The 12,591-nt window shown below is 42.2% G+C and overlaps 1 protein-coding gene across 1 annotated transcript in view; it reads right to left on the bottom strand.

Annotated features, from left to right (window-relative positions):
- The window catches only part of EMSY (EMSY transcriptional repressor, BRCA2 interacting), a 1,287,433-nt gene that overhangs the window by 451,805 nt on the left and 823,037 nt on the right, over positions 1-12,591 (bottom strand). The window contains exon 12 of the mRNA XM_044072832.1: positions 12,346-12,516. Coding sequence (XP_043928767.1) covers positions 12,346-12,516 — 171 coding nt within the window. The remainder of the gene's footprint in view (positions 1-12,345; positions 12,517-12,591) is intronic.

Below are 12,591 nucleotides of genomic sequence, written 5' to 3'. Positions count from 1 at the left end.
TAACATCTGCAAAGGTGAGAAAAACATGTATCTGGATTTGTCAAGATCACCATCACATCATCTTTAGAGAAGCATCTCCAATCACTGCATCTCTGACATTACTTATCCTAACCCTAAGGATATCAACAGAGGGTTCACAGCCAATACAAACAATGGGGAAAACAGACCTTCCTATTTTGTGTTTCCCAACCATAACGGTAACTAAAACAGAGTGCTCTACTGTGGCAAGTAGACTGTAACTTTTACACTGTTGCTGCAAGACTCCAAGACCCCCATACCCTGCCGAAAAAAGCTGCATCTATTTAGGACATCAAGTAGTCCCAACACAATTTGTTGATGGCTTTTCCAGCCATAAGGCTGAATAAAAAATAAAAAAAAACTATTTTCTCAATTCAAATATTCTTCTCCATCAGGAAAGGTTATTTAATGCTGTCATGCACATGATGGTCATTCAATGAAACTACAATGGATCTATGGATGGGTCTGCCTCAGAAAGACTACATCCTGACTGCCCAGATTTCTCCCAAAGATTATACAGTCTGTACTTAGCAGAAGTATGGGTCTGTATGAGATCCACTTTAAGGCCAGCATTGCTGTTGTACCCTATTCTCATGGGGGATGCAGAATTTCTGCCAGAAGACCACTAGGTCCATATGCACCAAGCTGTTTGCATCTATCTTAACTTCAGTGCACTAACGTATTCCTGGTCCTTTACTTCATATCCACTGCATCTCTGACAGTCATTGAAGCTTAAAGCCTCATTTTATATCATTTGCTTGCTATTTCCTGACAAGCAAGCAGCAAAGATATTCTCTGGGTTTGGTGGTTTACTTGTCTGATGGATCTAAATGCAAATTCTGCCAATACAAGTATTCAAATGTAAAATACTTTTCCTAACCTCTCATAGCCACACGACTATGGGCACTTTAGTGGACTTGTAATCTTATGCTCAAACTTTCTGCCACCTTTTGGGGATAGTACTGCACACTGCACCTTGACCCAAACTACTACTATGTTTTACACTCCAGTAAACATTGCATCTGTTCTCTCAAAGTCTAACAATTCTCTTCCAGGACTGTATTTCCAGTCTGTGATTGCATTGTCAAACTGCCTTCACAATGGCTTAATTCTGCCTCCCAGTTCTTTATAAGCCATTCTGTGAGCCATCTTAGCCAATCGTGGACACACCCTTTAAGGGCATTCCACAGCATACTGAGTGGTGACTCACTGGCTAGGTTACTTTCTCTGATGTCTGCTCATACCTCGGGAATTACATTTAAAGTACAACAGTAGTCAGATGCAATACAGGGGAGACAAGAAACTAGTCCAGTGAAGCAGACTGAACTAATAGCAAGGAAATGTCAGAACACACTAGGCATATCAAACCTGCCTGCTACTTTAATGGAGATCTCCAGCAGATGTAATCCAGTCTTGAATTTTACTCGGGTAACAGTGGAGTAAGGTGTCTAAAAGATGCAGCACACTTATATACACTGGTAGTATACTAAAAATGTGGCCCTGGCAGACATGTGGCATCTGGAAGTAGAACCTACATCATTTGGAAGTAACAAGGCAAACAGACTTCAAGACCCTCAATTATCTTATTCCAGGCCCAGTCAATACATTACTGTAATACTCAACAAAACCTGGGGCAGCCACTGGTAGGGAGGGACATACAGATGAAGCTGGTTATTACACTTTGAAAATTCCAAGCCACCCACGAAATCCTGTCTGCAGGGTCTTTCAAGTATTAATGATTTTAATAAGTGCTGTTTTGTGCCATAATCAAAGTTACTCTCATTTTTTTTAACCAGATGTGTATGAGAAAGATGCAACAAGCCTATAACCAGTTTTCAAGTTCAATATGCTCATGTTCATGTGGGTGTGTTCCTAAAAATAGTAAGATGCACCCCCTTTTTTTTCTTTTTACCTTCTGCAAGGACTTCTTGACCTTTAAATCTGTTAATAGTTCATAGGTTCACAGGTTAGTACTAGGCTAACTGCCTTTACAGACCATTTTAAGCCTAGCTATTTCCCATTTGTTGACTGCATTAACGATCCTAATTTGGTGTTTAGCTTGTTTTTCCCCATTGTAAGGGTTACATTTCTACAATACTCTTACTGAGAATAACTGGGATCAAAGCATAGAAAATAGATGAAAACAGTAAAGCAATTAGGTGCTGCCCTGTCCATTAGCAGTACAGAGGACAATCCTAGGGTAAAGTCCAATTTCACATTAACAGATTCAAGCTGTACTTGAATTTAGACGAAAATGGTCTTTGTTTTATGTGGATGGGGAGTCTATTCCAGAGTGATGGTAACCTCTGGGAGATGCAACTGTCCATCCAAACCATTCTGCTAATGTTGCAGAAGAGGTTTATATTCTGGACAGAGTATTTTTGATGCCATTTGATTTGCTGATGTGTCGCAAGTTCATCAGAACTTGGTTGGAGGATGCCTTTTACACCAAATAAAGGTCACTTCTTGAAATCTGCAAGAGACTGAGTATAGCAACAGGGCTTTAAGTCGGTCCCTGTAGACATACTGTTACACTACCATTTTTGTAAGATCTGTGGGCATTCCAGTTGTTGCACATGTCTGGACAGATACATGCCAAAGGGGGCATTATACTCAACAACTGGTCTAATGAAGGCAGAGTAAAGGGATACAATGACATCCCTAGACCAGGAAACAATCCCTTTCTTTATAAGATGGGCAATACAGAAGGACTTCTTTACCACAGTGGACAGATGCTGGTATAAGGTTGTGTCATTGTCCACATATGTTATCAAATCCCAAACAAATGGGTCCGCTCTTACGAGCATATTTTTAACATGGTAAACTACTTCCAAAAGGATACAATGCAGTTTTTGGCATGTAGCTTCAGTCCAGGTTTCTGGCACCAGTCATTTGTTTGAGACAAACTGTTCTGCATGATAGTCAAGTCTTTTCGGGATTTGATAAAGTACAGTTTTGTACCTACCATAAATGTAGATGTTCGAGTGTATTCACTGCTGCAGTCATTACACTTGGGTTATCCTGCCGTCAGGTGGTCCTGCAGTTGGCCAGAGCTCCAAAGTCTTGGTCCGGCGTCGGTTGCTGTTGCTTCTTCCCTGACGTCAGTGCACCAGGGGTATATAAGATGCAGCAGACGCCATTTTCTTCAGTTTTTCTTGCCCCAGATGTCAGGTGCCCCCAAATAGGTAGGCAATACATATTGCTAATAAAACATACAATAAAGGTAAAAACAACACCTTCAGTTACCAGCAAATACACCACATAGGTAGTATAGGGTTGAAAGTTATAGATAAGTCCCAGCTAAGAAAGAGGGGATGGCTGGAGGGTAACCTGGACTGCAGCAGTGAATACACTCGAACATCTACATTTATGGTAGGTACAAAACTGTACTATGTTCATCGTGTTTCACTGCTGCAGTCATTACACTTGGGATGAATCCCAAAGCTGAGTTAGGGTGGCTGGTTCTATAGAGGATTTGGGTGGCTATGAGGCCCTGCAGCACTGCAGTGGCAAAGCCAGCTCTGGATCTAGAATAAAGAGGTAAGTGATGATGCTTGGTAAAGGTGTGCACTGAACTCCAAGTTGCAGCTTCCAAGATATCTTTGGTAGGTACTCCTCTAAGGTAGGCAGTTGAAGTGGCTGTTGCCCTGGTGGAATGTGGCCTAATGTTACTAGGTACAGGTTTCCCATGCTGTGTGCAGCAGAAACGGATACAGTGTCCTAAATACTTTGAAATGGTCTGCTTTGAAATAGCCTTTCCCTGTGATCCTGCAGCATATGCTACAAACAATTGCTCAGTTTTTCTGAGCGCTTTTGTTTTGCCCAAGTAGAAATGTAACTGTCTGTGTATGTCCAATGAATGCAGAAGTCTCTCCCCTTTATTCTGGGGATTTGGATAAAAAGTTGGCAAGTGAATAGTTTGGTTAAGAGCCACACTGGATACCACCTTTGACATAAATGAAGGGTTTGTTCTTAAGGAAACCCTGTCTTGGTGGAAAATGATGAAAGGCTCCACTGCCATTAGTGCCTGCAGTTCTGAGACTCTTCGTGCTGAGGTTATTGCCAGAAGCAGAGCAGTTTTCCATGACACATTTTAATTCTGCTGAATTGGCTGGCTCAAAAGGAGGTAAAGTTAGTTTTTCCAAGACAAAATTGAGGTCCTAAGTTGGTGTTGGTGCTCTCCGGAGCGTCTTATGTTTTTAGCCCCTCTGAGATACTGTTTTAGCAATGGATGAGAGAAAATAGGAGGATCTATGTTGTAATGAGCTGAGATGGCAGAGGCGTGGATCTTAATGCATGAAAAGGATAGTCCTTTGTCCAGCATCTCAGTTAAGTATTGTAATATCGGAGGAATATTTGGGACAAGAGTGTCAAAGCTTTGAGCCTGGTTCCAGGTACAGAATCTCTTCCACTTTTCTGAATAAAATTTCCTGGTGCTAGGCCTCCTGGCCTCCAAAATGACATCCATAACAGCTTTAGAGAGAGGTGTTGTATGCTTGACTAAGGAATCTGCCATGCAACCAGGTTTAAGGTTTTGAGCTGACTGTGCAGGATCTGATTGTTTTGTTGAGTCAGAAGGTGCGGAGTTTGAGGTAAAATCCATGGTGGGCCTTGAGCTAAGTTCTTTAAGATTGGGTACCAGTGCTGGCGTGGCCAGTCTGGGGCAATCAGGATCATCTGTGGTTTTTCTTGTCTGGCTTTTAGGAGTACCATTGAAAGAAGAGGCAGTGATGGGAAGGCATAAACTTTTAGGCTTTTCCAGCTGAACGAGAGAGCATCCACTTTCCATGCTTGTGTGTGATAAGTCCTTGTGCAGAATTTCTGTAGTTGGCAATTCATTGGGGAGGCAAAAAGATCTATGTCTGGGCACCCCCATTTTTGCATTATCATGCTGAATACTTGTGGATTTAATTTCCACTCATGAGGATCCATGATGTTTCTGCTTAAGTCGTCTGCCAGAGTATTTTTCTTTCCTGGCAGGAATTGTGCTTGCAGATGAACTTGATAGGTTAGAGCTGTGTTCCACAAGGTCATGGCTTGTCTGCATAGGGGATAAGAATGAGTGCCCCCTTGCTTATGTACCACATAACTGTGGTGTTGTCGGTCTTTAATAATAGTTGTCCTGGATGCAGAAGGTCCTTGGAAAGCTGTTAGGGCATTTTGTACAGCTAACATCTCTTTTTGATTGATGTGAAGATGCATTTGGTCTGCGGCCCACTTGCCCTGAATACATTTTCCTGCCATGTGTGCTCCCCAGGTGTAATCCGAAGCATCTGTTGTTAGTGTCTGCCTGGCTGTGGGTAGGGTGAAAGGCTGTCCCCCTTGTTGAGGTGACATGCCTGTGCCCACCATCGAAACTCCTGTTGCAGGCAGGGAATTAGTGGTATTACTGCTTCCAAATTGTGACAGTGTTGACTCCAAACACTTTTTAGGTACCACTGTAATTTCCTCATATGCAGTCTGGCATATGGAATTAGTAGTTTGCAGGATGCCATGAATCCCAAGGCCTGCAGAATTTTTCTTGCAGGGAGTTGGGTTTTTGTTGCCATCAATTGAAAGTACTGAGTCAGTTGTCCTTGCTTGTCTGGCGTGAGATAAGCCATCTGGGCTGTTGTATTTAAGCTGGCACCCAGGAAAATTATCTCTTGTGAGGGCACTAGTTTTGACTTCTTTTCGTTTACTGTGTACCCCAGGCAAGTTAGCAACCCTTTTACAAATGCCAGATGCTTTAGAAGAATGTCCTTGCTCTCTGCTTGAATAAGACAGTCGTCCAAGTATGGATATATTTGAATTCCTTTTTGTCTGCAAAATGCAATTACTGGTGCCAGGCACTTTGTGAAGACCCTGGGCGCAGTAGATAAGCCAAAGGGCAGTGCAGAGAATTGGTAATGCATTGAACCAGCTATGAATCAGAGGTATTTTCTGCAATTTTGTCTGATAGGGACATGCAGGTATGCCTCTTTGAGGTCCAAAGTAACAAGCCAAGCCTTCTTGCCCAGCATGGGAAGAAGCTGCTGTAGTGTCAACATTTTGAATTTCAGAACATCCAGGTAAGCATTTAAAGTAGAAAGGTCTAGTATGGATCTCCAGGCTTTGTCCTTTCTGGGGACCAGGAAAAGTCTTGAGTAAAATCCTTGTCCTTGTACCTGTTGTGGCACTTTTTGAATAGCTCTCATGTCCATGAGGGCTGTAATTTGTTTTTGTGCCTCTGCCCATTGATTTTGTGGCAGGTCTGGCATTCCTTTTAGTCTTGGTAGAGTGTGAAAGTGGAACCTGTAACCTTGAGACACAATATTCAGAACCCATTTGTCTTGGGTGATTATATGCCAATTTTGTGAAAAAAGTGCTAGTTTTCCCCCTAAGGGAGCTGCCAAAAGGTAAGTGCTTGGCATTCGAAGGGGGAAGTCATTGGGACTGTTTCCTATAAGGTAGTGACTTGTCTTCACCTCCTTTTGGGGTTGAAGCACCCCACTGTCGTGGTCTGTAAGAGCCTTGAGGCTGAGATCTGCCTCTTGGGCATCTGTATCTGCCTTTTTGTGGTCTGTCTGACACTGGAAAGGACCAATTCTTTGAAGGCCAATTTCTGCTAAATCGAGGTGGCTGTACCTGTAAGAAATCCTTCACTGTTTGCATACATTTTGCCTTATCCTCCATTTTCTTTAATACCTCTTCTGCCTTAACATCAAATAAAATATCTTGCTGTAAAGGAGCATCCAATAATTTTGCCTTAACATGATCAGGTAAACCTTGTTCGTTTAACCAAGCATACCTTCAAATCACAGATTCTGTAACTGCTGCTCTACAAGAAGCCTCTAATGAATCAAAACCACATTGCAGAGTATGTTTTCCCACTTGTTCAGCTGCATGCAATAAATCCTGCATTTCCTTACAGTCAGGATGTTCTGAACTTGTAAGCATTTTCTGTTTTAACAGAGACATTAAATATTGCTGGTATTTAAGCATGTGAAACTGGCAATTTAAAGCTCTCACTGCTAAAGTTGCAGAAGTGTAAACATTCTTCCCCCATCTGTTTAAGGCTCTAGAATCCCTGTCCGAGGGAACTGGATTTTTAGCCGTGGAAGCCTTTACCCCTTTGGGACCCTGGGAAATAGTTTCTGGTTCAGCAACAGGGTTTTTATAAAGAAATTTGTGAGAGTTAGGGACTCCGTAGTACTAGTCTGGCTTGACTGGAGCAGGGGGCAAAGAATCGGGATTTAAACTGGATTCAGAGAACACATCATCCACAATATCTAACACTGGCAAAATAGCAAAGGGCCTGTGCTGAGACAATAAAAGAAAGTCTCTGAGCCTTTTCTTGGATTCTGAGTAATCCTGGCCCTCCCAATGGAAATGCTCCCTCATGGTATGTAAAGTTTCCCCAAAAGAGTAATCCTCAGGAGGAGAGGCTGAAGGAACTGATTCTTCAGCATCAGAGTCCTCATAGGGGGGTAAAGAGTATCCCTGGTCTGAAGAGGAATCAGAAGAAATCGAAACCTAGTCAGAGGAATCATAGTCTGTATCCTGCCTAGGCCTTTTATCAGGAAGGGGATGGGAACCCCTGATCAGAGTAATTAAGTCTGGGGACCAGGAAAAGTCTTGAGTAAAATCCTTGTCCTTGTTCCTGTTGTGGCAGGAGGCCTGTCCAGGTGAATGCTGTACTTGCTTCTTTGTCTTTAATGGAGTTTTAGACTTGGCTGTAGTTTTTATAATAAGCTGTGAAGGTCTGAAAACACCCTCAGAAGCAGATGGCTGCTCAGCGACTCCGGACCCATCTGAGGGGTTAGTTTCTGTAGGCCCAACACCTTGAGTATCCAGAGGCCTATACATCTCCACGTGGGAGTCGGAGGCAGCCTGTGGCTCTGAGGTAGCGGGTGTCAGGGGCTGCGAAAGCACCTCACTGAGAACTGGCGACTGGCCTAGAAGAGGCTTCATAGTCAGTTTTGGGCATCGGATGCCTGTCCTTATCCTTGTCTTTGCGTTTTTTGTGTATTCCGGTCATCAGTTGTTCCGATGGCATGGTATAATTAAACCTTCAGCCAAAGTAATGGTGAGCAAAATCAAACCGACGTTTAATAGTGCGCTTGTTAAATCTAGCACAAAACCGACTAGTGACGTCGTGGTCTGGGCCTCGGCATGGAATACAGTAAGAATTAAAATCCTTATGAGGTATTTGCTTCCCACAAGAAATACAATTATTAACTTTTACTGACATCGGTCTGAGGCAAGAAAAAGTTTCCCCAACGGGGTACTTAGCTTTATTGAAGACTTTGGTTCTGAAATTCGAATTGAAAATCTCAGGAGTCGGCTGACCGGCACTTGCGAACTGCTGTTGCTTCGGGCACCGCGCGGCAAGAAAGACTGAAGAAAATGGCGTCGGCTGCATCTTATATACCCCTGGCGCACTGACGTCAGGGAAGAAGCGACAGCAACTGATGCCGGACCAAGACTTTGGAACTCTGGCCGACTGCGGGACCACCTAATGGCAGGATAACCCAAGTGTAATGCCTGCAGCAGTGAAACACGATGAACATCTGCTCCTTGCTTGCAGTCATCTGCAAATTCTATCAGCCAGAGCCCGTTGGTGTTTGGCTTCTTCTTCCCATAAGTAAAACCTAACAGAAGTTCCAGCACCAAACCCTGAGGAACTCCACTGGTTACTGGTCACTTTGTGGAGGTAGCCTCTCTCTTATTTTGATTTCCCATGTCCTACATGTGAGCCAGTTGGCAATCCAATGGATGATGCAGGGGTTTATTTAGCTTTTCTACTATGCCTGAGTGGGGGATTATTATAAAGATTTTGGCCAAATCGAGGTAGGCAGCTTCTATCATTCTGCATTTGTCTATTGCTTTGGTGACTTTTTCAAATAAGTCCAATACGTTGAATCAGCATGACCTGCCCTTGACAAATCCAAACTGGGACAGGTCCAGTGTTTGGTGGTTTCCTATATCCTTGTTGATTAATTTCATAGCATGTCTTTCCATGGCTTTGCAAATGAAGCTGGTCAGACTTGCAGGTCTGCAGTTGCCTGTGTCTTTGGAAGGTCCCACATGTAGGGAAATGACTGCAGCTGTTCTCCACTGACTTGACACAAAACCTGTATGGAGGTTGATTGCTTGACATAAATGTACAATACCTAAAAATATCACTTAAAAATATAAAGCAAAGTTGGCACTGAATATACATGTACAGTACTTAGCAATATCACTTAAATAATATGAAATAAAGTTAGCATATTTTCTCAACAGACATCCATGTACTTCTAACTATATCTTACCAGCTAAGTATTGGGTAGGAGGTGACCAGCCGACACTAATAATGATACTTACAGCATCGCATACAGCAGACTTATACATAGCATCCTTGGTGTGTGTGTGTGTGTGTGTGTGTGTGTGTGTGTGTGTGTGTGTATATATATATATATATATATATATATATATATATATATACACACACACAAATTACGGAGAGAAATAAATGTATAGGTTAACTACAGTTAAACATAACCTTGTTGATGTCTTTAAGTTGTTTCTAAGATAACAGAAATAACATGTCCAACTAGGTACAATTACTTACTCTAACCAACTCAGACAAGGGGCATTAAAGTGCTCGAAAAAGCCTAAATTCCATAAGAAATGAGTTTTGTGCACTGACAATACCAAGTGACACTCCACTAAGTATACAATTCCTCACATACCTAGGAAGGTCTGGAATTTCAATGAGCACCCAGATAACAATCTGAGTAACCCAATCAAATCTCCATGTAGACAACTTTAGATGGAGCCAGTGAACACACTTGTCTAGGTCACACAAAAGGACAGTACAGGCCACAAAGGAAACTTGCTTACTTAAAGAAAAAGTTCTAATTTCATAGCAAAAAAAAGAAACAATAAAAGAAAAAAAATAGGGTGGTGTGATTACCACTACTGCCCCATACTGACTGGTGGTGTAATTACCACTTCTGCCCCATACTGACTGGTGGTGTAATTACCACTTCTGCCCCATACTGACTGGTGGTGTAATTACCACTTCTGCCCCATACTGACTGGTGGTGTGATTACCACTACTGTCCCATACTGACTGGTGGTGTGATTACCACTACTGTCCCATACTGACTGGTGGTGTGATTACCACTACTGTCCCATACTGACTGGTGGTGTGATTACCACTACTGTCCCATACTGACTGGTGGTGTGATTACCACTACTGTCCCATACTGACTGGTGGTGTGATTACCACTACTGTCCCATACTGACTGGTGGTGTGATTACCACTACTGTCCCATACTGACTGGTGGTATGATTACCACTACTGTCCCATACTGACTGGTGGTATGATTACCACTACTGTCCCATACTGACTGGTGGTATGATTACCACTACTGTCCCATACTGACTGGTGCGCCCCACTTCATGTCAAATGGCTTAAGCTCCTTTGACGCCATGACCCACCAAATGTGCTAAAGGTTAAGCTGTACTGGAACACGCTGAGAACAGCTATTCATACCAACTTACCATGGATGACAATTACAGACACAGAAGTATATGAAATGTTTTAATCAGATCCATCTCTCACCAGCGTCTCTGCACCATCTTACCTGTAACATAAGGGACTGAAGATAACAATTCTCCTCCTGCCACTACTTTACCTATTCCACAGTTTGTGCTGAAAAGTTTGCACTCCACATGGTAAAAGTACTGTGTGTACAACCACTTCCTTAACTTACTGGTAAACTTCAACAACTGGCAATCAGCACCTCCTTACTTCTTGTAAATTAAGCCCTGTTAACCTAGTAATTACCACCACTCATCCTTGGAGACAGAGTAGTGGTAATCGACATCTAAGGTTCAGAAAGTCTGGTCAGTATTTACAATCTACTTTCCTGGTGCACCTTTCCGTGGTGCTATCTTTCAAAATTAACAGTCGTTTCTCCTTGCACTAAAAACAGGCAAGGACGAGATGTTGTTCATCACAAGTAAACTAGTACAGTCTCCTGTTACACACACTTCACTAACCTCTCTCCACTAAAAACATTCAAGTATATGGCTACTTACTTGTTCAACACACACTGAGAAGGAAAGAATTCTAGAGTGCTGCTTTGAATCACACTTTAAGAACAGCAATAAAAGGAAGCAGCTGGAGTAATGTTATTCCAAGACTTGTTCAAAATAAAACTTGCACTAGAAAGAAGCAAACACGGAACCTTATCTCCCCAAGGTTTAGACATCACAAGTAAAGCGACGACACTGAATGTGGAATCTGCATTCAGTTTCTGGCAGTTAGAGAAATTTGCTGATGGCTAGTAGCTGGTTTAATCATATTTTCACATAAAATAATGAACTTGTGCCAATAGCACTTTCTAAAAAAAACTGTGCTGTTATAGCCAGTGCACCTCACCCTTCTGAACACACAGCTGCGATGGCCTTTCCCCTGTGACGTGCAGTCGGGAGTAGCAGCTTTCCGGTCTCAGCTTCTTCTTGCTGCATTATTTTTAAGTTATTTTTATGTCACTGTCTGATGTTCACTGGGCATACACACATTTCCCTTTTTAACAGAATAAAGGCAATAGGGATTTTTTTTTATGCGAGTCTGCTTCCTGTGCTTGTAATCACTTATGGAAGTTATGGTTATGGACACCAGCAGTTAAATGTGAGGTGACAGAATGGACACTCAAACAGTCATGTTTAACGAACACATTTGTATAGTTTAAGTACTCAGTAAATGTTATTTTCAAGTGACCATTTTCTCACTTTTTTTAATATATGACTGGGTCAGCAGAAACCAGCCATACCCATGACCTCACGTTATCGCTATGCTAAGAGTGATGACTTTCAAGCAATGACTGGTAAAGCTCACAGGAGTACCCAATTTTTGATGCAAAATTAAAGCAAACAGAAGACAATTTAAGACATGTAAACTTCACTAGCAGAATTACGACTCTACCTGGGCATTTTGCAGTAGATCATGCTACTGTACATCACCTTTAACTGGACAAGTTCAGTATAAAACAAATTGCACTACAATACTGTAGCAACTTAAGGTGGTCATTTCTGTATAACTGGTTGATAAAATAAGTGGACAAATGCACTGTAATATGTAAAGAAAACGCTTAAGGAAACTTCCTCCAATTTGTGTTGTATTACTCCTAGAAGACAGTAAGAATGCTTACACTCTTGGAATAATGTTACTCCAGTTACCTACCTTATTGACCACATTTGGTTTTTGCTTAGAGCACTACTTTGAATCGCACCACAGGTCATTATCTTCATGAAACATTCAGTGCAGTGCAATCACTGGGATGCACCACAGAATACTGTTAGACGACATACCTGCGTTTTCGACTGCTGCCCATATACAATTTTAGTAGGGATGATCTTAGTAGCCGGCTGAACAGCTGAACCAATTCCCTTCGGCTGAGTGACTATCATTTTTGTTATCGGCCTTGCTGCGGTGATGATTGCTGGCTTTGTTCCAGCAGGCACTGCTTGAAGTTTTTCACCCTAAGGATAAAATAATAAAATACTGATGGAACAAGCGTTTCAATTTAAGTGCAAAGATCAAAGCTTCTCTCCCTA

The sequence above is a fragment of the Protopterus annectens genome, chromosome 5.part1, assembly GCF_019279795.1.
Source record: "Protopterus annectens isolate FY-2018-M chromosome 5.part1, PAN1.0, whole genome shotgun sequence".
NCBI classification, from domain to species: Eukaryota; Metazoa; Chordata; order Ceratodontiformes; family Protopteridae; genus Protopterus; species Protopterus annectens.
The sequence above is the reverse complement of the archived record's forward strand: the minus strand, read 5'-3'. Positions and strand labels throughout refer to the sequence as shown.